This window comes from Sorex fumeus, unplaced genomic scaffold (genome assembly GCF_029834395.1).
Source record: "Sorex fumeus unplaced genomic scaffold, SorFum_2.1 ptg000044l, whole genome shotgun sequence".
Lineage (NCBI taxonomy): Eukaryota > Metazoa > Chordata > Mammalia > Eulipotyphla > Soricidae > Sorex > Sorex fumeus.
The window spans coordinates 52,767,326-52,792,320 of NW_026606101.1; the positions used below are offsets into that span (position 1 = coordinate 52,767,326).

General features: G+C 40.7%; 2 protein-coding genes across 2 annotated transcripts in view; both read left to right on the top strand.

Annotated features, from left to right (window-relative positions):
- The first annotated feature begins 957 nt into the window (after positions 1-957).
- On the top strand, positions 958-15,639 carry HRG (histidine rich glycoprotein). The gene is made up of 7 exons (XM_056121133.1): positions 958-1,218; positions 3,228-3,344; positions 4,186-4,276; positions 6,665-6,831; positions 7,681-7,761; positions 10,340-10,441; positions 14,722-15,639. Exons 1-7 carry the CDS (start codon positions 1,027-1,029, stop codon positions 15,547-15,549), a joined length of 1,578 nt encoding a protein of 525 aa, XP_055977108.1. The 5' UTR covers positions 958-1,026; the 3' UTR covers positions 15,550-15,639.
- Positions 15,640-18,907: 3,268 nt separating this feature from the next.
- KNG1 (kininogen 1) overlaps positions 18,908-24,995 on the top strand; it is a 31,483-nt gene continuing 25,395 nt past the window's right edge. Inside the window, exons 1-2 of the mRNA XM_056121134.1 lie at positions 18,908-19,247; positions 24,847-24,960. Coding sequence (XP_055977109.1) covers positions 19,053-19,247; positions 24,847-24,960 — 309 coding nt within the window. The 5' untranslated portion in view covers positions 18,908-19,052. The remainder of the gene's footprint in view (positions 19,248-24,846; positions 24,961-24,995) is intronic.

Below are 24,995 nucleotides of genomic sequence, written 5' to 3' on the forward strand. Positions count from 1 at the left end.
GGATATATTCCCAGGAGTGGTATTGCTGAGTCAAATGGGAGCTCAATTTCTAATTTTTTGAGAATCGTCCATACTGTTTTCCAAAAGGGCTGAACCAGTCTGCATTTTCACCAGCAATGAAGAAGGGTCCCTTTCTCACCACATCCGCACCAGCACCAGTTGCTTTTGTTCTTTTGGATGTGGGCCAGTCTCTGTGGTGTGAAATGATAGCTCATTGTTGTTCTGATCTGCATCTCCCTAATGATTAATGATGTAGAGCATTTTCTCATGTGCTTTTTAGCCAGTTGGATTTCTTCTTTGAGAAAGTTTCTGTTTATTTTGTTGCCCCATTTTTGGATGGGGTTGGAAGCCAAAACCAGAATCTTAGTAATTCTATTCTTTTTTTTTTCTTTTTGTGTCACACCTGGCAATACACAGGGGTTACTACTGGCTCTGCACTCAGGAGTTGCTCCTGGCGGTGCTCAGGGGACCATATGGGACGCTGGGTCTATTCTACCTGAACTTTCCGGTGTGAGATTTTCAGCACACTACCACTCCACCCATCCCACCCCCACTTTGGGTAATGCAGTCTCCAGCGGACTGTAATGTTATCATCCAAAGAGGCTATGGTTGGTGGAGATTTTTGACTGAGACAGGGAGGTAGATGGAGAAATTATTTTTCTTCTTGCCTCACAATCCACAAAGACATATGCAATGTGTATGGTCAAAAACAACCTTGGACCTGTTACCTACTACAAATATCCAAATTTGTGCAGATCACAATGCCACTCAGTCCCCTAGGGCATGACTCAACTTTTGGTCCCCAGAACCTGCTAATCATTTACAGCATGTTGACAGATATTTTAACCAGGGGTCAAGGTGAGTGTTCCTAGTTCACCATGTGTAAAGACTGCTTAATCAAGTATTTGGACAAACAAATGTGTTTGTATGTGTGTATGTGTGCAGTGTGTGTGTTGTGGAACACCTGTATAAAATTCTCTACAGTGTTATAACAAGTGGTTGGAATGATTTGCCCTTTGTAACAAAATGAAGGCTTTCACTGCAGTGCTGCTTCTGAACCTTTGCATCACGCTGCCGTATGCTTTCGCTCTGAGTCCCACAGAATGTAATGCAGTTGAGGCTGTGGCTGGGAAAGCCCTAGACCTGGTCAATAAAGGACGACGGGATGGCTACCTTTTCCAGTTGCTGCGAGTCGCTGATGCCCACGTGGACAAAGGGGTGAGCTGAGTAGGTAGACCATCAGGGGCATTAGAGGAAAACACGGCTCTAGCCCCTAAGCTTACTGCTTTGCACAATGAAATGGCTTTGGGCAGAGTTAACTGTTCATTTTCCACTGCTGCTCTATTTTTTTTTATTTCCTAATATTTGTTGTTTGACCTTAACTATGAATCATATGATAGGCATTTACACTATGCCAAATCAAATGTTCAATAGTGTAAGTGCAATAAATAGAACAGGGCTGAAGACAATGCTCAGTGGGCTATTTAGATGCATTGTGTGTGGTACTACATTGTCTATCTGCTACCACCAAGAGCAAACCCTGAACACAGTCATGGGAAGTCCTTGAAAAATACTGGGTGTGACCAAAACACACACACACACACACACACACACACACACACACACACTGTTGGTCTTGCCCTTAAGGAACTAGTAATCAGCTCACACTTACACATTGGCAATCTATGTAAGATAGGATATATTCAAATGACCAGGTGAATGGTATTGAGACTTGAGCAATATAATGAGAATGTTCTATTGATATTGGATGGGAGGAAACTTAATTTTATTGCTAAAGAATGAGTAGCACTCATTCTCATAAAGATTTGAATAGGACGAGAGACTGAGTAAAGACATTCCAAGAGAATCCCAATCCCTATTTAGGGGGATAATAGGAAAAAGCATTAAGGAGTGACTGAATATAAGCAGGAAATTCCTTAAATTTTATATGGGTACTAGAGTGGCCATTAAGTTGGTAGGGAGATGGAAAGCTTATCTTATAGCAAAGCAACCCTACTATCATCATGTAAATTATATGCATATTTGGAGATTACTTAAGGACTTGACAAAGACTATGAAGGGAGGTTTTCCCACTACTTCCCTCTCACTCTCCCCAAACTCTACCTTACAGTGGAACTGCTGAAATCAGAAATGTCAAACCACAGAGCACCACAGAGGGAAAAAGAGAAATCCATAATTTATGTATTAACATAGAGATGAAGGTGTTACAGTTACAGACAAAAAAATCAGAGTTTAAGAATTCAATCAAAAATTTAGTGATTATGGGGCGGGAGCAATAGTATAGTAGGCAGAGTGTATGCCTTGCACATAGTGAACCAGGGTTTGATTCTCAGCGTCCTATTTGGTGATGGAATGTGATTATTACTAAATTAGCATTATTAAGTTTTAGTGATTATTACTCCAATTTCAGGTTTTCTGCATCATCTACAGTACACAGGATGAATCAGCACAGAGCTATCTCTGAGTTGTAGTATAGATGGTGTGTGGGTGAACTGGGAAGGCCCTTGGATACTTGGGGAGATAGAACAGGTGACAGGGAAATGAACTTGGAAGCTTTACACATGTCCAGGAACAAGATGAGGACCAGATCCTGAAGAAGGAATTAGGGCAGGAATAATTAAGAAAAGATAAGAGATATTGCAAAGAAAGTCCCTATGAGACCTGTGACTGGAAAGCAAAAGCGAAAAAAAAAAATTAATGTTTATAGGGCAATTTCAAAGCTAGAGCCAGCTCTAAGTGATGGTGCCAGAGGAAAAAAAAGACATGGAAAGTTGAGAGAAGAGGAGCTTAACTGTAATAAAAGATTGTGGCTTTGACTTTGGGCAAGGCAACCACGTTCAAGGTGAGAGTTAGGTAGGAGGGTAGAATTGCACAAACACGTTGAAGACCAGAGTATCATCACTGATGTTTCTAGCCTTGGACCTTCAACACTCCCTCCAAGTCAATGCTGCTATTTGGAAATTGCTTTCAAAAGCTCATGAGCAGAAGCAGCAGTATGCACAGCTAAAAAGAACATTTTTGAATTATTCTTTTGAGGCTGTCTATACACATAAATAGATTAACTCACACGAAGGTAGGACATCTGCTAAAATCTGAAGGAGCAGGAATTAATGTTTAAGCAAAAATACAGATTTTACTGGGGCAGGGGGGAGGGGGCTCTGATCTTCTGCATGCTGCTCACCGTTTCTTCTTGGCTCTTTTCCCAGGAATCTTCAACTGTCTATTATTTAGTTTTAGACGTGATAGAATCTGATTGTTCGGTCTTATCCAGGAAATTTTGGGATGACTGTGAGCCAGATTTTTCTAGACATCCAACTCACACTGTAAGTACATAAGACACCATTCCCTTTCTCATAGTTTTTATTACCTTTATGTACTGTTCTTATTCAGAGCAGCCTAAGCTAGCATAGTATAAGAGTAAAACCAGCTTCTACCTCTCACTTCATAAAAACTATGTTGAACTCGAGTAATATTCTCCTTAGAGATCCATACCAAAACAACACAGTTCAAGATATATCAGTGGAACTGGGGTTCCCGTGGAATAGCAAAACCAACATGAACCATTGGGTAAATCATTTAAGATCCTTAGACTTCATGTCCTCAAGTGCAAAATAAGAGGAGGGTTCTAGAACAGGTTTACTCTCAAGCCCTTGGTAGCTCTGATTGATTATGACTCTAAGGATGTATGAACTTATATTTATATCAATTGAAAATTGGTCCGTCTAGTAGAAATATAACCAAAGAGATTCATTGCCATTACCATGAGAAATCGGGTCTTGTTTCACACGTTGCACATGGATTCTCAGATCCTAGACTCTGTCCTAGGAGAACAGAAAGATGCATAAGCAGATATAATTTGCAATTCCAGAAAATAGGATGTTCACACACCTGGAGTTTGAGTATTTTTCCCTTGAAAATATTTGATTTATGATCATGATCCATTTAAACAGTTTCCCCTTACTTCTTGTGCAAATGTTGGGTGTTTATTGCATCCAGTTCATAGAAATAAACTGAGAAAAATACAGGTTTTAGGAGTTGATTTGTTGGAGACAAAGTACAAATAAAGGTTTTAAATGGACAATAAAAGTATTTGACATCACTTTTTTGCTCCCTCATATCTAACCTGAAAACAGCAGTCTGCAATGACAAACCTCTTTCTTGCAGGTGATTGGGAAATGTAAGGTAATAGCAACAACACGGTTGAATGAATCTCAGTATCCACGAGTAGATCACTTTAACTGCACCACAAGTTCTGGTATGGTAATCTGTTAAATGCTAATGAATTCTAGGTTAATATAGATTTCAACTGTATAGTGGTATTTATCATGTTATAATATGATGAACACGTCAGAAATGGCTATTGCCCACATAGACTAAATTACTACTCACTCTTTTAAGGAGAGAAATAAAATATGTTATTTTGTATTACTGATATACCTTCCTTTAAAGATGTTCAGTACATAAAATAGGGAATTTGTCAGAGAAAGTACAGTACCGTAGAGAACACAAGTTCTGGTGTTAGATTTGCTTAAAATTGAATCACAGTCTCATCACTTACTAATTATATGGGCTTGAGGACAAGTTAGCTTCTTTAAGATTTCCTCTTTTATAGGATGAGGATAATAAAGCATTAACCCTTCCCATTCTTGGTGTAATTAAATATGATGGTCTCTGAAGTGTACTTTGCAGAGCAGTTAGTTGGTCCTCAATAACTTCTTCATTTATCTAGAAATCTAAAAGTTGGACTAGAGAGATAGTATAGGGGATTAGGTGCTTGCCTTGCTCATGGCTGATGCTGGTTCAATCCTGAACACTGCAAATGGTTTCTCTGAGCAGCACCAGTAATGATCATGGAGAAAAGAGCCAGGAGTAAACCTGAGCACAACTGGGTGTCTGGGTGTGACCTGAAAAAAAATGAAAAAAATATGCATATATACATGTAAATATATAATTTACAAAGAAAATATACATAGTTATCATAATTAATCTCACAAAAATACAAAATAAAAATGATGATACTTTGTATTTTGGAGATAAAGTGAGGCTCGAAGATGCTTAATGTCTTGGTCTTGCGAACACAGGCAAAATCCACTAAAGTTCCATGCTCTTTTTATTTCTTTATTTTTTTCAAAAAAGAATTTTCACCACATTCCTTTTAAAATATCAAATCTTGGGGTCGGAATTATAGTACAATGAGTAAGGTACTTGCTTTGCACACAGCTGACCCGAATTCAATCTCCAGTACTCCATATGGTCCTTGGAGCCCCTCTAGGATCTCTAAGCAGGAGTAAAACCTGATTACAGCTGCATGTGACCCAAAATGACATAAATAAATAAACAAACAAATAAATGATAGCGAGTCTTGAGCCAGAGAGACAGTACAGTAAGTACGGTACTTGCCTCACCCGCACCTGACCCCATATGAATTCCCAGCACCCCGTAGGAAGGTCACCTGGGCACCATCAGGAGTAGTCCCTGTGTGCAGAGCAAGGAATAACCATGAATACCAAAAAAAAAAAAAAAAAAAAAACCAAAACACCCAAATTTGTTTTGTTTGTTTTTTTTTTCTTTTTGGGTCACTCCCAGCGATGCTCGGGGGTTATTCCTGGGTCTGTGCTCAGGAATTACTCCTGAGAGTGCTTGGGGGACAATATGGGATGCCGGGGACCAAACCTGGGTCGGCCGCATACAAGGCAAATGCCCTACTTGCTGTACTATCGATCCGGACCATAAAAAGCAAATCTTGAGTGCCAAAAGACAGAATAGGGGTTAGTCACTTGTTTGGCATGCAGCTGGCTCTGATTTAACTCCTGCACAACATGGTCCCCTGAGCACAGAGGCAGGGGTAACCTCCAAGCATAGCTGGGCATGACCCAACACCCCTGTGCAAAGAAAACTTTAAGATGACATAAAATAATAATAAAAACTGCCAACCAACAACTGTAAGATGTTGCTTTTTAAAAAGATTGAGCCGGGGACAGGACTACAGCTCAATGGAACCAGGATTTTAGTCTGACCCCTGGCACCAGGTGGCTGAATGTAGCCCAGGAGTCTACTGCTGGATGTGGCTGCTATAAAAGTAAACAAATAAAAGCTGAACTATATCTTCTCTCTTCAGCTAAAACTTTACGAGAGTTCATTCAAATCCTCATACTTTACAGATGACGTGAGAGGTTGTACATCATAGGCAGTGTCCAAGAGAAATTTGAGCACAGGGTGAATCTAGGTTTGGATTTCTCCCTGCTGCTAATTTGTTGATTTAATCTCAAACAAGTTACTTATCTTGTCCCATCCTCAGTTATTTGCATCTGCAAATTGTTATTCTTGTCACCATGACCAAGCATTAGCATCTGTTTTCTTTTTTTTTAACTTAATTTTTATTAGTGAGACACCATGAGTACAGTTGTAGACTTACAAATTTCTGTGCTTGGGTTTCAATTATACAATGATCAAATACCCATCCCTCCACCAGTGCCCATTTCCCACCACCACGGATCCCAGTATCCCTCCCATCCCCATCCCCCCACCCCACCCTGCCTCTGTGTCAGGGCATTCCCCTTTGTTCTCTCTCTCCTTTTGGGTGTTGTGGTTTAGCATCTGTTTTCAACCCTGTAACTGCGAATCTGCTTTCTTCTTCCCCCAGTCTCTTCAGCACTGACCAATACCAAAGACAGTCCTGTACTCATTGATTACTTTGAAGATACTGAGCACTACAGAAAACAAGCTGAAAAGGCACTTGAGAAGTACAAAGAGGAGAATGGTGACTTTGCCTCATTCAAAGTGGACCAAGTGGAGAGAGTGTCAAGAGTGGTGAGCCTCACTTAAAGAGCAGCTAGAAACTAAGAGATTGGACATGAATTTGACTGGGGCAAACAGTATCCCTTGAGCTCTCCATTAGCTGTGCTAGGCTAGCTGCATTTAAATCAAAAATCCCGTGGTAGCTTCAACAGATAAGTAGCAGATACTCAAGAATTAGCCTCCGTTGTTTTTTAAATTGGGAGAGTGGGAAGGGTTGATTAGGATTATGTGAATCAGTGAATATCATCCTGTCCTGATGGACTTACACTATGATTCAAAGAAACTGCAACACCCAATATTACACTGGAAGTAGACAGTTCTCTTGGCTGAACCCCAGGACCCTTGCACCTCCTACCTGGAGATAGTCTCCTGCTGCAGCTAGAGAATATTCACCAGGGATTTGGGAAACCCATAGTGAAATGTCTTAAGATGCATACACATGATGGAATAAATACAGTGCATTTACTTTCACCAGAAAGAGTTCCAAGACATTGTAAAGGGGAAAAATATGTTCCAGAACAAAATTTAAGATTATCAGTCTACAGACCTTCAGGTGCTTGTCTTGCAAGCATTCCAGGAACTGTCAGTCTTTTTCTGACCTTTGTTCCCTTGTCTGTTTCCTTCTTATGAGACTTCTGTTCTACCTGCTCCCTAGCTTCATGCTGTGACTGCCCACCTTTTACATGATTTTCACTTGTAGCCTTCTAAGAATATCCTTGGAGTACACAGAGGGTCCTGTGGCCCCTGATTGAGAAATGCTGCTTGATTTCCAACAGTATATCGGAGATTAAGTGTTGACAAACAGCCTGTTTTGTTAACTTTCTGTGTTCCTGATGCTTCTTTGCTTTTACTCCATTCTAGAGAGGAGAGGAAAGAACCAATTACTACTTTGATTTCTCTGTGAGGAATTGCTCTGCTTACCACTTTCCCAGGCACTCCAAAGTGAGTATAATAAATGTCTGTGAAACATTAAAACATTTTGAGTGCACCTGCTATGTGCCAGATACCCCCTGGGTAGTTTACACCTAGGCTAACTTATAACTGACCTAGAGGTGAATACGATGTTTATCCCCAACTTGCAAATATGAAAGTTAAGTAAATAATTAGAATATGGTTTTAAATAATACATTTTATGCTCCCAAACTTAAAACTAAGATTTTTTTCACTAATTATGATGTAAAAGACTCATAGCTAACTGTATAAAGAAACTACACACATGATATTTTCATTTATGTCATCTCATCTGCTCTTCAGTTGAGCCCCATCCATGTAAAGGATTTGACCGCTGTTCACTGGAATGTAATACTTTGCTGCAGTTAAGGTTAGACTACAGCTCAGATCAAGGAGATATTGCCCTAATCACTGATAACTTGATACCCATGATCCTGCAGAAAGATATTAGTAATACCCAGCATTTTTTTGTGATGGCCTAATTTTGACAAAATGTGTCTACATATGTTATTCCTTCACTGCAGTCTCATAACAATCTGAAGAGGCGCTAGGATTCACTTCTTTTTTTCTCCTGAAAAAGAAAACTACATGCCTAAGGGCACTTAACTAAAAAAGTGTTAGGATACAGGGTTTTTTTAGTTATCACCTTCTAATTTCAAATCAGAAGGGTTTCTGGGGTTTAATAATACTTTTTGCTAGGGATAATAAAGAGGAAGGCATTATAAGTTCCATTTCTGGCTTTTTAATTTTTTTTTTTTTTGCTCTTTTGGGTCACATCCAGCGAGGCTCAGGGGTTACTCCTGGCTCTGCACTCGGGAATCACTCCTGGCAGAGCTTAGGGTACCATATGGGATGCTAGAAATCGAACCCAGGTTGGCCGTGTGCAAGGCAAACACCCTACCCACTGTACTATAGCTCCAGCCCTGGCCTTTAAATTTTTTGACCTGAAACAGTTTCAGGCTGGAGCGATAGGACAGCGGTAGGGCATATGCCTTGTATGCAGCCAGCCCAGCCGAGCCGGGTTCAATTCCTCCGCCCCTCTCGGAGAGCCTGGCAAGCTACTGAGAGTATCTCGCTGGCACGGCAAAGTCTGGCAAGCTACCCATGACATATTCAATACGCCCAAACACAGTAACAGCAAGTTTCAAAATGGAGACGTTACTGGGCCCGCTCGAGCAATTCGATGAACAACGGGAGGACAGTGACAGTGACAGAAACAGTTTCAGAATCTTGCTAATGACCATCAAAAAAGGCACCTCCCTCCTTATTCCCAATCCAATAAACCAGTAAAATTCTTGATGTTGATACTATAAACCTAGCACCAAAACATGGTGGCTTAAAAAAAAAACTCAGTGCTAAACATTATAGTTAAATCCTGCTACAACTTGTGGGTAGATAATATTATAAAAACATTTTCAAAAACTGAGTTTCAGAAATTTTATGTAATTTGCTTAAACTCACACAACTGGAAAATGATGAAGCCAGAACTGTGAGATTCTGAAACTGTACTTAGAACCTCATGCTTTATAACTTCTAGAAGAATTTTCTCCTTGTCCTAGACCAAAATCAATCAATGAGTTTAGAGTTCTCTGGAGCCTGGAGTGCCTACTAGCTATTCCTAGTACCAGAGTAACCAGCAGTCACTTTAACAGGGTTCATTCAAAACCTTCTTTATTCCAGCTCCTTCCTTCCCAACACTCCTCTCCAAAGGACTAGTCAAAATTATGTGGATCCCTCTGCTGCAATATTCTTCATTCTGTCACCGTATAGCCAACTTTATCACCGAGGATTAGGATAAAGGCAAGGCATCCGTGATGTGATAGTCTTTACTAAAACCTATGTTAGTAGAGAACCTGTGTGATTCTCTACCATGCATAGGGAAAGTCCTACGCATGGTAGAGAACCACAGAAATGTGTGCTGATGCCTTCACAACCAATACTTCCTCCCAAATGCTGACCAAGAAACATGGTTTAAAACCTAGTGGAGGGGGCTAGCAAGATAGTACTGCAGGTAGGGCGCTTGCCTTGCATGCAGCTGACCCAGGTTTGATCCCCAGCATCCCACATGGTCCTCTGAACACCACCAGGAGTAACTCTTGAGCACAGAGCCAGGAGTAATCCCTGAGCATCGCCAGGTGTGGGCCAAAATCTTAAATTAAACACACACACACACACACACACACAAAACCTAGTGGAGGGCCTGAGTGATACTATAGTGGACACAGCACTTGCCTTCTACACAGCAGACAGAGTTCAATTCCCAGCACCCCATAGGGTCCCCTAAGCCCTGCCAGCAGTGACCTCTGAGCACAGAGCAAGGAGTAATCTCTAAACACTACCAGATTGTAGCCCAAAACAAATAAACAAAACCTTGGTGGAGTTGTTGGTTAATGTTACTTAGTTTTTATAATGCTTTCTTCCTTTCTCAAATGTCTAGAAGTTCATATGTCTAGCTGGGCACCTTCATACCACCTACAAGTGTGCACTTACTAGACCATATGGGTATTAAGTTCCCACTTCTAAACACAGACACAGCAAACACACACTGATGTTTCTCTCTTTTTTGTAGGTTTTTGGATTCTGCAAAGCATATTTTTCCTATGATCCACAAGCCTCTGACTTGGAAAATCCAAATTATATCAATGTAAACTGTGAAGTCTTTAACATTGAGGTAAGTTGACGTAGTAGCTTCTGTTATAAGCAGTGCCAGTCTGAATGATTATTTTTTCATATTTATAGTGTATTTTACATTTTGGACAACATGAGGAGGAGGCTGGGAGAGGACAGAGAAACACAGAGCAAATGGGTCTCTGGGGGGAAAGGGTGAAATTGTTAGAATGGCACCCAAAGTATGGAAATTTTCCCAAGCATTGGGGAGGGATGAAGTTTGGCAGAAAAGTAAAATCATGATCAGTTCCATCAATCTTTAATGAAGTTGAAAATGACCCCTTAATAAGGGTTCCAATGCTGAGCCTGAATAATTCCTAGCTTTTATCAGGCATGGAAGCAAAAGGGAATAAACTAGTTTAAAAATAAATGTATCACGTTAAGGGATATTAAATAAAATGCAAAACAATAGTTTACATCTGTACCAAAACCCTTTGCTCTATAACAGGTATCATTCACAATACTCTTATCAGGGAAAAATCGAAAAGAAAAAACTAGGTGTCAAGTCAAAAAGTGGGGCTGGGGGCAGTGAGAGGCTGGAGAGATAGTACAATGGGTAAAGTACTTGCCTTGCAAGCAGTTGACCCGGGTTCAAATCCCTGTACCACCTATGGTTCCCCAAGCAGTGCAAGGAGTGTGTCCTGAGCACAGAGCCAAGAATAACTCTGAGAATCATTGCGTATGCCGCAAAAAGATAAAAGATCTTAAAGTTTTGAGGGAATGGGACAGCAGGATTATCACCATGAAAATAAATCCCCAGATTATTGCTTATGTATTGGTGCTACCAGTGTTTGTGTCCAGGGCCTCTGAGATTGAATCTGAAGGCATGCTCTTTCCCAGCCGCTCCCTTTTAAATTAAAATCTGTAAAGGAGAGTGAAGAGGTGAAGTAATCATCCTCTAGGAGAAAGGAAGACTCGTGCCTTTAAACTTTTGTACTCTATTAGGCATATAAATTACTAGGCACTCCCCACCTATTGCCCTACAGATGAGTATCATTCTGTAACATAATTTCATCACTTTTTTGTCAAAATGAGAAAAATAAGGACAATAAAGTTGTTAAAAAAACAATTATTCCATGTAAAGATTCAGTCTTTATGATTGTCTTTCTAATTTGTGTGTTGCCAAAATATTTTTATTTCTGTGAAATGGTGATAAACAGTAGGTTTTATTTGCATTCTAAATTACAACTTTGTTAGATAAAAATTTGAGAATTTCTTTTTGGTATTCTACTTCTAAAATTCATGTGCGGGGGCCAGAGTGATAGTACAGTGGGTAGGGCATCTGCCTTGTATGCGGCTGACCCAGGTTCAATCCCCAACATCCCATATGGTCCCCCAAGCACCCCCAGGAGTAATTCCTGAGTGCAAAGCCAGGAGTAACCCCTGAGCATCGCTGGGTGTGACCCAAAAATAGCAAAAAGAAAACAATTCAAAAATAAAAATAAAAAAATAAAATAAAATTTATGTGCAGGGGCTAGAGCAATAGTACAGAGGGTAGGGCACTTGCCTTGCACACAGCTGATTCTCTTTCTTTCTTTTTTTTTTTTTTAATTTTATTGGCTGGAGCAATAGCACAGTGGTAGGGTGTTTGCCTTACATGCAGCCAACTTGGCCGACCTGAGTTTGATTCCTCTGCCCCTCTTGGAGAGCCCAGCAAGCTACTTGCTACAGCAAGTATCTCGCCCACACGGCAAAACCTGGCAAGCTACCCGTGACGTATTCGATATGCCAAACACAGTTGTTACTTTTAGTAACTTGTTAGTCTCACGATGTTACTGGGCCCACTAGAGCAAATCGAGGAACAACGGGAGGACAGTGCTACAGTGCTATTGAATCACTGTGAGATAGTTTCAAGCTCTCATGTTTGAGTTACAAACACACAATGATCAAACACCCATCCCTCCACCAGTGCACATTCCCCACCACCAATATCTCCGGTATACACCCCCTTTCCCACCCTCCCCCTGCCTCCAATGCAGACATGATTCCCCATAATCTCTCTCCACTTTTGGGCATTATGGTTTGCAATACAGACCCTGAGAGGTTATCATGTTTGGTCCTGTATCTACTTTCTGCACACATCTCCATCCCGACCAACTCCTCCAGTCATCTTTTTCTTAGTGATCCTTTCACTATTCCAGCTGTCTTCTCCCCTTTGCTCATGAGGCAAGCTTCTAGCTATGGAGCAATCTAATCTGTCCCATGTATCTACTATCCTTACGTGTCAGTCTCATGTTATGTTGTTTTATACTCCACAAATGAGTGCAGTCCTTCTATGTCTGTCCCTCTCTTTCTGACTCATTTCACTTAGCATGATACTCTCCATGTCTATCCATTTATAAGCAAAGTTCATGACTTCATCTCTCCTGACAGCTGCATAGTATTCTATTGTGTAGATGTACCAAAGTTTCTTTAACCAGTCATCTGTTCTAAGGCACTTGGGTTGTTTCCAGATTTTGGCTATTGTGAACAGTGCTGCAATGAACATATAGGTACAGATGTCATTTCTACTATGCTTTTTTGCATCCTCGGGATATATTCCTAGCAGTGATATTGCGGGGTCATATGGAAGCTCAATTTCTAGTTTTTGAAGGACTGTCTGTATTGTTTTCCAGAAAGGCTGGACTAGTGGGCATTCCCACCAACAGTGAAAGATTGTCCCTTTTTCCCCACATCCACGCCAGCACCAGTTGCTTTTGTTCTTTTGAATGTGTGCCAATCTCTGTGGTGTGAGATGATATCTCATTGTTTTGATTTGCATCTCCCTAATGGTTAGTGATGTGGAGCATTTTTTCATGTTCCTTTTGGACATTTGTATTTCTTTTTTTGAGGAAACTTCTGTTCATTTCTTCTCCCCATTTTTGATGGGGTTGGAGGTTTTTTTCTTGTACAATTCTACTAGTGCCTTGTATATCCTGGATATTAATCCCTTATCAGATGGGTATTGGGAAAATTTTCTTTCCCATTCAGTGTGCTCTTTCTGTATTTTGGTCACTGTTTCTTTTGAAGTGCAGAAGCTTCTTAGTTTGATGTAGTCCCATTTATTTATGTTTGCTTCCACTTGCATGGTCAGTGCTGTTTCATCCTTAAAGATGCTTTTAGCTTCAATATCGTGGAGAGTTCTGCCTACATTTTCCTCTATGTACCTTATGGATTCATGTCTGATATTGAGATCTTTAATCCACTTTGATCTGACTTTTGTTCCCGGCATTAGACAGAGGTCAGAGTTCATTTTTTGCAGGTAGCTCTCCAGTTTTCCCAGCACCACTTGTTGAAGAGGTTTCCTTGTTCCACTTGACATTTCTTGTTCCTTTGTCAAAGATTAACTGATTTGGGGGTCTGTAACAGAATATTCAACTCTGTTCCATTGGTCTGCAGGTCTGTTTCTAGCCCAGTACCATGCTTCTTAATTAGTACTGCTTTGTAGTACAGTTTGAAGTTGGGGAGGGTGATACCACCCATCTTCTTTTTCCCAAGGATTGTTTTAGCTATTCATGGGGGTTTATTGTTCTATATGAATTTCAGGAGTATTTTGTCTATTTCTTTAAAAATTGTCATGGGCATCCTGATAGGGACCACATTGAATTTTTATAGTGCTTTGGGCAGTATTGCCATTTTGATAATGTTAATCCTCCCTATCCATGAGTAGGGGATGTGAGCTGACCCTCTTTCAACCCCTGAATCCACACAAATTGTTTCCAAGCCTCACCAGGAGTATTCCCTGAGTGGAACCAGGAGTAAGCCCTGGGCACCACTGAGTGTGATCCCCCCAAAATTAATTAATTAATTAATTAAAGTTTCTTTGTGGAAAAACTGAGTTGGGATATTGAAAGGGAAGACCAATGGGGACATGGAAGAAGGGAGGTGGGTACAACAGTGGTGATGGGTGTGATGATGGAGTCAATGCACTGGAAACCACTAACAATATTGCAAATCACAGTACATCAGTCAGTTAAAATTTTTTGAAATAAAATTCATTTGTGGGGCTGGAGTGATAGCACAGCCGGTAGGGCGTTTGACTTGCATGTGCCCTGACCCAGGTTTGATTCCCAGCATCCCATATAGTCCCCTGAGCATGGCCAAGAGTAATTCCTGAGTGCATGAACCTGTGCATCGCTGGGTGTGACCTAAAAAGCAAAAAAAATTTTTTTAAATTTTAAAAATTAAATAAAATAAAATTCATTTGTAAAATGCGAAAGTCTGAGAATGATTTGTCCAAATCAAGTGAAATATATGACTTCTTTTGCATTAGTTAATGCTACTCACTTCTCTGTCCTTCACCAGGAACATAGAAACATGAGCGGTGTCCATCCCCTCTTTGGCCATCACAACCACTCTTGGCATGAGCATTCTCATGAAAGGACACCTCCATTTAGGCCCAAGGGATCCAGAGACCATCATTCCCACAAGACACATAAATTTGAATGCCCACCTTCTGGAGAAGATGAAAGGCCACCATCTCAAATAGGATCTACCTCACCATCGCTCTCTTCAAGGTCAAGATGTCATCCCCACCATCTTGACACCGATGGGATCCATGGACCACCTCATAACCACAGTTCGAGTGAGCACCATCCCCACAAACACCATCCCCATGGACACCGTCCTCATGGACACCACCGCCATGGGCACCACCCCCACAGTCAGGAGGCCCCTGGTCAACACTCCCGTGAACACCATCCTCACGGACACCATCCTCATGGGCACCCTCCTCACAGGAACCATTCTCCTGGGCACCATCCTCACAGACACCATCCCCCTGGTCATGGTTTCCATGACTTTGGACCCTGTGACCCACCACCCCATAGGCAAGGTCACCATCACCGCCCTCATCATCATGGCCCACCACCAAGGAATTCAGAGGAAAGAGATCCAAGAGGTCCAGGTAGAGGAAAGTTTCCCTTCCCAAGGGGCCCTTTTGGAACTGTTCACCAACTCCCACCACTGAAGACAGGAGAAGTTCTTCCTCCTCCTGAAGCTAACTTTCCCATCTTCTCATTGCCACATCACAAACATTCAAAGCCAGAGCTTCAGCCCTTTCCTCAGTCACCCTCTGAGTCATGTCCAGGGAAGCATAAAGATGACTTTCCCCGAGTCTCCAAGTTTTTTTGAGATTCAAAATACATCTAATTTTCTTCCTAAAGGAAACAGAATTACCCTTTGAATTAAAGCTGGAAATAAAATATGACCAGTAAAATGAAATGTTTGGTACTTCTTATCCTTATTTTTATTCTTAGGACAAAGCAGAATTGGGGAGAGGAGAGAGCGATCTTAGTCCTAAAGAAGCTAAATCAGAAGCTAATTCTGTTGCTGACCACTATGTCACATAAGGAAAGTCTCTGATTCTCAGAATTTCTTTTTCCCAGAATCTTTTAGTTCTAGCATCTCTATTTGATTAGCACTTTCACAATTGCTGAACATACCAAGAACTATCACTTCAAAGACTATTCTTACCAGACAAACTTAAGTTTTCTAATTGTTATTTCTATTCCTCTAGATTTTCTTTAGGAAGCATATGTAGTTAATTTAATTATAAGTAAAAAATAAAACAACTCATGTTAGAAGTTGCAAAAAAAAGTTGCAGATATAAATCACAACCATAAATTTCAGTGCACAAGAAATAACACCTAATTTGGGGGCAAATTAATTTCTATTTCAGATTACCATCCTACAGGGTAGCAATATAACAGAAAATCTGACCTCAGTCTGTGGAGTTGCTCCATCCTGCTTCTTCCTCCACAAGGTTCTGCCATAGTTCTATAATCTCACAGACTGCCCAAATGATTGGATGGTGGAATAAGAGGGAAGTCTGGCTTTTTATCATTGGTTCACCAAGCTTCTCCTACTGAGAGATTCCTATTGTCCTGTTCAAACCACTCTATGGGCTAATGCATGTGCTTCTACTGATATCAAACCATGAGTTTAAGTTTGCAAGGGAGCCAATGAGCATGGTTCCTAGGAGACGGCAAATGCCCCAGGATTGCCATTGCCCCACCGACTGCATGCCCAGAAAGCAGGGTAGAGGAATTCTCAGTCAGAGTGCTGAATCCTGCTCTCTCAGAGATAGAAGAACTTGTCTCAAACAGCTTCTCTAAATTTATTTTTGGTGCCAAAGGGATCTTCTTCTACACTCTAATTTTCTTTTCCTTTCTTTTCCTTTCTATTGTATCCTTTCTCTGCAAATCGAGGCATAAGCATTCAAACACAGGTTGATAATTTAGTTTTAGGACCAGAAAGATAGGGAGGGGCGAAGGCATATGTCTTCCTGTTGGCCAACCCCGATATGATCCCCGGTACTACATGGTCCCCCAAGCAATGCACCACTGAGGAAGCCTAGTATCTCTGGGAGGGGCTTTCAGGTCTCCTGAGCACAATTGTGAGACAGACCCCCACTACCCTGATCAAAAAAAAAAAGAAAAGAAAAGAAAATAACCAGTTTCTCTCCATCTGGCTTACTGAAGCAATTTCACCAAGTCAGGCAGATTGATGGAGGAAGATAGAAGAGGTGGGGAGGGGAAAGGGGAAAAAATAAGGCAGGAGACATGGAAAGATTTCTGAGCTGGGAAGAAGGAGGAATTCACATGCAGGAAGAAGCTGAAGCTGAAAGAATGTAGAATGACAGATATTACAAGAAGGAGAGGGTTGGAAAGGAACTCAAGGCCAATTATAGTTAGCGTCAAATGAATCCTCTAAAACAAGACAAGCAGATGACTGGAGATATAGCACAGCAGGTGGAGAAGTTGCCTTGCACACAGTTGATCTGGCTTCAATCCCTGCCAGGAGCCATTCTTGAGCACAAGAGTCATAAGAAGTCCTGAAAACTGCCAGGTATGGGCCCAAAATAACAACAAAAAAGATGGAAACAAGACTAAGTCTGCACAGTTTGGTGTCACTATTTGTAAAACAAACAAGAAAAAAGGTGACGTGGAGGAGTCCGAACAAGGTTCTAATTCCGGTGTCACAATATACTAACTGTAAGATCTTCAGCAAATCTGTAACACATGAGGGATTACCTTCTTTCTGTTTTATAGGTAAGAAAACCAAGGTTGCATCTAGACCAAATCGTGTTTCTACCATTTCACTGCAAGGTCACCCTAAAGCCTCTTTCCTGGACCTTTCAGGAGGCTGAATTGCCAAGCGAGGAGGGGCTTTTCCATAAACGCCACTCAGAGAGAAAGTACAATAAGATGAGCACATGCTTGGCATCCAGGTTAAATTTCTTAGTACCATCCCACGGTCCTCTGAGCACCTCCAGGAGCAAACACTGAGCACAAAGCTAGGAGCAGTTCCTGAGGGCTGCCCAAAATAAGCAAAAACAAACAAATTTTTAAAACCCACTGCAACAATTAAGTGAATTATCCTTTCCTGGGGACAAGGAAAAAAGGTAAGACTTGAGGGCAAACCCCTACCAAGGGTGAGCCCCTTACTTTAGCCTACCCTTAAATTTCCTCTCTCCAGATGATTTCACTTAACCAAATATGTTGCTTACACTTGGTGTGAAAGAGAGACGTTCACAAAACTAGACTCAAGAAGCAAGATCGAGGGAGGCTTCACTCAACCTTTCCTTCACTCTTTGCTCTCTCCACTGTCTTCTCCACCCTCAAGAGCATTTTCCTTTCTAGAATTGGTACAACTGAGTGAAGAGAGAGACTGGTCTGTACAAAGGAGGCTGGAGAGAAGCAAGATCAGATAAAAGATGCCCAGATTTGACTCTTCAAGCCTGTGGTCTCCCTTGAACACCTCTCTCACTTGCTTATTTCTCTGCCTCCTACTTCCACTCTAGAGAAGACTAGAGTTAATACACTAATGTGTGTTAAGTCCTCTCTTAATACACAATTCTTCCTCTCTCTCTCCTTACTTACTCTTTATAAGTAAGTTTCAATAAAAACCATCTTCTGAAACACAAACACAAAAGTTTGTAAGTCTGTAACTGTACCTCACGGTGATTCACTAATAAAAAATTATTTTAAATAATAAATAAATAAATAATCATCTTGCTTCACACAATACACACACACATACACACACATGTACAATGCCCATATTTTATTTTTAGTTTTCACCAATATTCTGATGTGAGTTTCCCAGCACTAACTTATGCCCTTTGCATGAGCTCAAAGGCATGTGTGGTGGTGGTAGCAGTCCACTGCTCTGCAACCAGACAGCCTCCTGGAAATAAATCACACTGAGATGAATTTTCACATCTTATTCTTGAAGGCATTGTTGCACGTAATGACCCTTGTAATCTGCTTTGGGAAGTCACATGGGAATAACAGAGGTAGTTAGGGATTTTCCCTCTAAAGTTTTTTTGCTCTATAAAGTTGTGCAATCACTTGTGAATATGCTCTATGCCCTGACATTCTTCCCAACCGCAAACAAACCAGGTCAACAACCCCAGTGTTGTAATGTTCCAGCCTGAAATTGGATAACCCTGCAGTCATTTGTCTGCCTGTTAATAAAGCAAACAGTACATGGCAGTAGAAAACCAGCCAGCACTCCAGGCTTCTGAGGCAGAGGAGAAGGGTCTAGAGAAAGTTAAAAAAAAAATTTGATCCAAGTTGTTTCTCAATTCTTGGTGAAACAACTCTCTGCACCTTGAAGGGAGCAGTCGAATCATGAAATTAATTACCATCCTTTTACTCTGTTCCAGGCTGCTGTCAAGTTTATGCCAGGAACATACCTTAAGAGAAATTGACTGCAATGACGAGGATGCATTTCTGGCTGTGGATACTGCTCTGAAGACATATAATGACAATAGCAAAAGTTGCAACCAGTTTGTATTGTACCGCATAACTCAGGTCAACAAGACAGTGAGTATATTGTTTAACCTTGACGTTGTTTGGGATTTGTGGTTTCACTTGAACCCAGACCTCAGATACACTGACACACTCATACTAGAGATACACATGCATGCATGCACACTCACACTACAGAAGAACTATAATCAAAGGTAAAAGCTTATAGCTCTTAGAAAAAAACTCTCTGACCTAAGCATAGAGGGCAAGTTATGACCAGTCTTTACACCCTCAGGGTTGGAGTCCTGGGTGATCAGAGAGTCGATATCCTGGGGAGAGATGAAACAAAGGTAGATTTTTAAATAATGTAAAAAAGCTCTAAGCAGATCTCCAGGACTTTGGGGGGAAATGGATGCTTTAGTGAGCATGTTTAAGAAAATCTGTATGCACTCTCAGGAACAGGAAACAGAACGGTGAGAAACTGGGGGGAATGCAGAGGTGGTCAACGGTGTAAACTTCCAATTGTAAAATGAATAATCTCTGAAGTTCAATGTATAGCATGGTGACTATAGTTTATAATACTGCATGAACTTGCTGATAGTAGGTGCTAATACAATTATACAATGTTGTTAGAATTATTATAATCCTACTAACTTATACTACAAGAGTCGGTCTAATATAATAATGTCCCATATACTTAAATTTTGCTAAGAGAGTAAGTTTTTAAAAGTATTCCCACCTTTAAAAAATAACAGGTATGAGGTAATGATGGTGTTAAAGATCCTGTTTATATGTATACTTTGTAGAAGTATACATATTGGGGGCTGGTGTGATCTTACAGCGGGTAGTACATTTGCTTTGCCTGTGGTCGATCCTGGTTCAATCCCTGGAATCCCATATGGTCCCCCAAGCAGAGACAGGAGTAACCCCTGAGTACCGCCAAGTGTGACCCAAAACACCAGAAAACAAGAAAGAAAAGGGAAAAAAAAGTAAAAGAATACATATACCAAATTATCACATTTTATACCTTAAAAAGTAAAGTAAGTAAAGTAAAGGCCCTCCCGTTGATCATTTTTTTATACCTTAAACAAATACTAATTTTATTCTAAAGTTATACCTCAGTAAAGTTGGGTAGGGGAGGGAAGGAATGTCTAGATGACAGAGATGAAGTCTAGAGTCAGAGATGAAGTCAGAGCGTTTCTACTACATGAGACCAAATGTCTCCCATCAAGGCCATTTGGCTAAAGGTCACCATTTGGTAGCAGCAATGTCTAGGTGGTTTTTTTTTTTAACTAAATGCACTTAGGTTGGGAATAAATTCCTTCAAGAGTCTTTAAAATTCAAATCTTTTCATAGTTTATTTAAGTGCATTTCACAATCACTGTGTCTCTGTACTGGTTGAGAAATTTTTTCCCCCAATGGAGAAAAATGAAAGTCATTTGAATTATATGAATTAAAAAACAGCGTAGGGGGCCAAAGCGATAGCATAGGGGGTAGGGCATTTGCCTTGCACCGCGGCCAACCCGGGTTTAATCCCCAGCATCCCGTATGGTCCCCCAAGCACCGCCAGGAGAAATTCCTGAGTGCAAAGCCAGGAGTAACCCCTGAGCATTGCTGGGTGTGACCCAGAAAAGAAAAAAAAACCAGCCCAGGGAGACTTTATTTTTATTAAGTCAAGTAACATTTTATTGATAACAGAATATGATCATAATGCATAAATGATTATAAGTATAGTCTGATGCAACATTAGTTTGCTAGTGTCTTGTAATGTATGTGTATATATATATATACACAAATCATTTTTTTTCTTTAATGAATTACCGTGAGATACAATTATAGACTTACAAACTTCATGATAATGTTTCAGTCATACAAAGTGTGAGTATCTGTCCATTCATCCATGCCCATTCCCAGGAAGAATTTTTTCCTTGAAAAAAAAATTGAACTACTTTGTTTCATGACTTAGTGCAGTCATGTGGGGAGTTCTGTTTTCTAGTTCTCCCAAGACAGTTTATTGGGGTTATCTTCATTAGCTGACCCTCGTGACAAAATGTAATTTGCTGGGGGCGGGAGGGGGCGGAGGTGTGGGGTGAGGGAGGTTGCTGTTCCTAAAATATCCACAAAATCGCTCTTTACCTCCCTGATGGGCATACGCACTGTACCTCTTGCTCCTATTTCCGTTTCTGCTCTATCAAGACTTGAAACCCAAGAGGAACTTCACAGACTTCCTTCTTTGACTCCATCATCTCCCAGATGCAAAATTCAAGCAGGCTCTGAGAGCACTACCTTGAGAGCCAAGAGATGTGAGACTAGGTAGGGCTGCTTCTTTCATTCCAAAGAGGTGACCCTGCCCAGGTCACAGCGATCTATTTGGATTTCCCTGAGCTTCAAAGTGAAGGACTAAGTAGTAGCATCTCTCAGGTTCCTGTGTAGGGAGCATCCACACATCAGCATTTTGCACTTGAAACTTCATCTAACTTAGAAGAAGATGCACTTGAGAGGGTTTTTGGTTTCTTTGCACTTTGCACTTGAGAGGGTTTTTGGTTTCTGTTTGTTTTGAGGTCACACCTAGTTGTGTTCAGGGCTTATTCCTGGCTCAGTGCTCAGGGATATCTCCTAGCAGGGCTCGGGCACCACATGGAGCGCTGGGGATCTAACCCAGGTCAGCTGCATGCAAGGCAAGCACTTTCTCCACTGTACTATCTCTCTGCCCCCTGAACTTTAAACATTTTATTTACTGGACTGGAGAGATAGTACAGAGGGGAGGGCTCTTGCTTGTGTCTAACTTGGATTCAATCCCCAGCACCCCACGTCACCTCCTGACCCCCACCAGAAATGATTCCAGAGCACAGAGCCAGAACTAAGCCCCAAAATAACACCAGATATGGCCCCCAAACCAAAGCAAAAAAAAAATTAAAATATCCCTGGCACCACCAGGAGTAATCCCTGAGCACAGAACTAAGAGTAAGCCTTAAGCACCACCAGGTGTGATCCAAAAGTCAAAACAAAATCAAACCTCCCCCAAAAAATAGGTAAAAATATTCATAATTAATCCCAAATTCCAGAGATGATTGTTATAGCTGTTTTAAAAATAAAAAGTTCAGGCCTGGAGTGGTAATAGAGCAGGTAGGGCATTTACCTTGCATGTGACTGACCTGGGTTTGACCCTAGTATTCCATACAGTTCTCCAAGCTTTGCCAGGAGTGATCCCTAAGTGCTGAGCTAGGAGTAAGTCATGAGTGTCACAGGGTCTGGCCCCCAAAACAAAACATAAGTAAATAAAATAATTAAAAAGATTTTTAAAGTTCTCATTTGTTTTCTAGTAACAAAAAATTATATCCTTTTGTTTAAAAAAATTGGTCTGGCAGTTCAGGAATATGTTTAAAAAGTGAAAGGTTACACCCACCTCTTGAGAGATATTTTAATGGTTTCACTGCATTATTCTCCAGATTTTTTTAATTAATCATTTGCATGGAAATCGGTTTCTATGATAATGTGCAGTACTATGAATATGTAGGGATGTAAGGGGAAATATTACACAGCTCTTAGGTTCCTCTCAGGTTGATCAAGAAAATTAACCTCAGACATTAGCAAGCAAAAAAATACCAAATGTTCAAAGTCATCGGAACTGCAAATTTTTTCTATAGAACTGAGCTTACGTGGTGGGGTCCAAGGGTGGAGGAGTCTCTGGGGTGCTGGTGGATGGAAGCGGACTCTCTAGTAATAGAGAGGATGGATGTATGAAAAGTATGATTAAAGTATTGTAAGCTTGGTACCTCAATAAAGGTAGTTTTAAGAAAACAATTGTAATTAAATATGTATAGAGAATTCATGTGACCATAAGTTCTAGATTAATGGAATAGACTGAGGCATCATATACTGAGTTTAGAAATGGAATAAGAGCTTAGGGTATTGAAGAGATAAGAGAGAGGTCTTGTGTGATAAAAAGATGGTCTTACATGACCAAAACCTGCCTCTAAATTTTAGCCCTGCTTTAAGATAGGCTTCTCAAATAGAGAAAATATTTGATTGAGTAGCCCTCACCTTACACAACACTGCCAGTCTTCATTCTTCTGAGTAATAACAGTTTCTCTTGAAGACCATGGGCTGTTGATTGGCTTTAGTTTCACATGCTAAGGTGACAATGCATTGGGTAAAGAAGTATGCTGACATCTTGGAGAACCTAATTTAAGAAAGTCCTATTCTTGTGAAAGGATATTCGTGGAATACACATCCGACAGGGGGTTGATATCAAGGATATACAAGGTACTGGTTGAACTCCACAAGAAGAAAACATCCAACCCCATAAAAAAAAATGGGGCGATGAAATGAACAGAAACTTTCTCAAAGAAGAAATCCGAATGGCTAAAAGGCACATGAGAAAATGCTCTACATCATTAATCATCAGGGAGATGCAGATCAAAACAACAAAGATATATCATTTCACACCACAGAGACTGGCCCACATCCAAAAGAACAAAAGCAACCTGTGCTGGCGCGGATGTGGCGAGAAAGGGACCCTCCTTCACTGCTGGTGGGAATGCCAGCCCTTTTGGAAAACAGTATGGACGATTCTCAAAAAATTAGAAATTGAACTCCCATTTGACCCAACAATACCACTCCTGGGAATATATCCCAGAGAGGGAAAAAAAGTATAGTCAAAGTGACATCTGCACTTGTTTGTTCATTGCAGCACTCTTTACAATAGCTAGAATCTCGAAAAAACCTGAGTGCCCAAGAACAGATGACTGGTTAAAGAAACTTTGGTACATCTACATAATGGAGTACTGTGTAGCTGTTAGAAAAGATGAAGTCATGAAATTTACTTACAAGTGGTACTATTTGGAAAGTATCATGCTAAGCGAAATGAGTCAGAAAGAGAGGGATAGACATAGAAAGATTGCATTCATCTGGGGAACATAAAGTAACAAAATAGGAGACTAACACCCAAGAATAACCGAGATAAGTACCAAGAGGTTCACTCCATGACTTGGAAGCTAGCCACACATGCTAGGGGAAAGGGCAGCTCAGATAGAGAAGGGAGCACCAAATAAAGGGTGTTGGGAGGATCCTCCCAGGATGGGAGAAGCATGCTGAAAGTAGACTATAGACCAAACATGATTTCCACTCAATGCCTCTTTTGCAAACCACAACACCCAAAAGAAGAGAGAACGAAAGGGAATGCCCTGCCACAGAGGCAGGGGAGGATGGGGGGTGGGAGGGATACTGGGACTCGTGGTGGTGGAAAATGGGCACTGGTGGAGGAATGGGTACTTGATCATTGTATAACTGAAACCCAAGCACAAAAATTTGTAGTCTACAACTGTACCTCATGGTGTTTGACTAATAACAATTAAAAAAAAAAAGAAAGTCCTATTCTTTAGATATTATTTTACTGTGTGTGTGTGCGCACACCCACACACACACACACAAAATATTGATTAAAATACTGGAAGGTATGAATTATTTACTTGAAAGAGTGCTCAATGTAGCTGCAAATATAGATATGTAGCTATATTGAGTACTCTTCCAAGTAAATATTTATACTTCCAATATTTTAATCAATATTTTGCTTTAATTGAATCAAATCAAGATCTGTACCATCTCTCTTAAATTGTTTGCTCTTGGGTCAGTAAGATAAACCCTGTGCACTCTGCATTTTTTTATTTTTCAGAATGAAGAAAGGCCATTTTTTTTAATTTTCAACTACGAAGTCAAAGAAGGCAACTGCCCTGTTAAAAATGGCAAAACCTGGCAAGATTGTGACTATAAAGAATCACCAGATGCTGTAAGTATGCAGAGTCTTTATGGATCTTCAGTTTT

Bases quoted from the DNA above. Each gene is read 5' to 3' on its own strand.
- HRG (XM_056121133.1), top strand. From the start codon at position 1,027: ATGAAGGCTTTCACTGCAGTGCTGCTTCTGAACCTTTGCATCACGCTG. The intron at 1,219-3,227 runs GTGAGCTGAGTA...CTCTTTTCCCAG, and splicing joins ATGCCCACGTGGACAAAGGG to GAATCTTCAACTGTCTATTA. The intron at 10,442-14,721 runs GTAAGTTGACGT...GTCCTTCACCAG, and splicing joins GTGAAGTCTTTAACATTGAG to GAACATAGAAACATGAGCGG.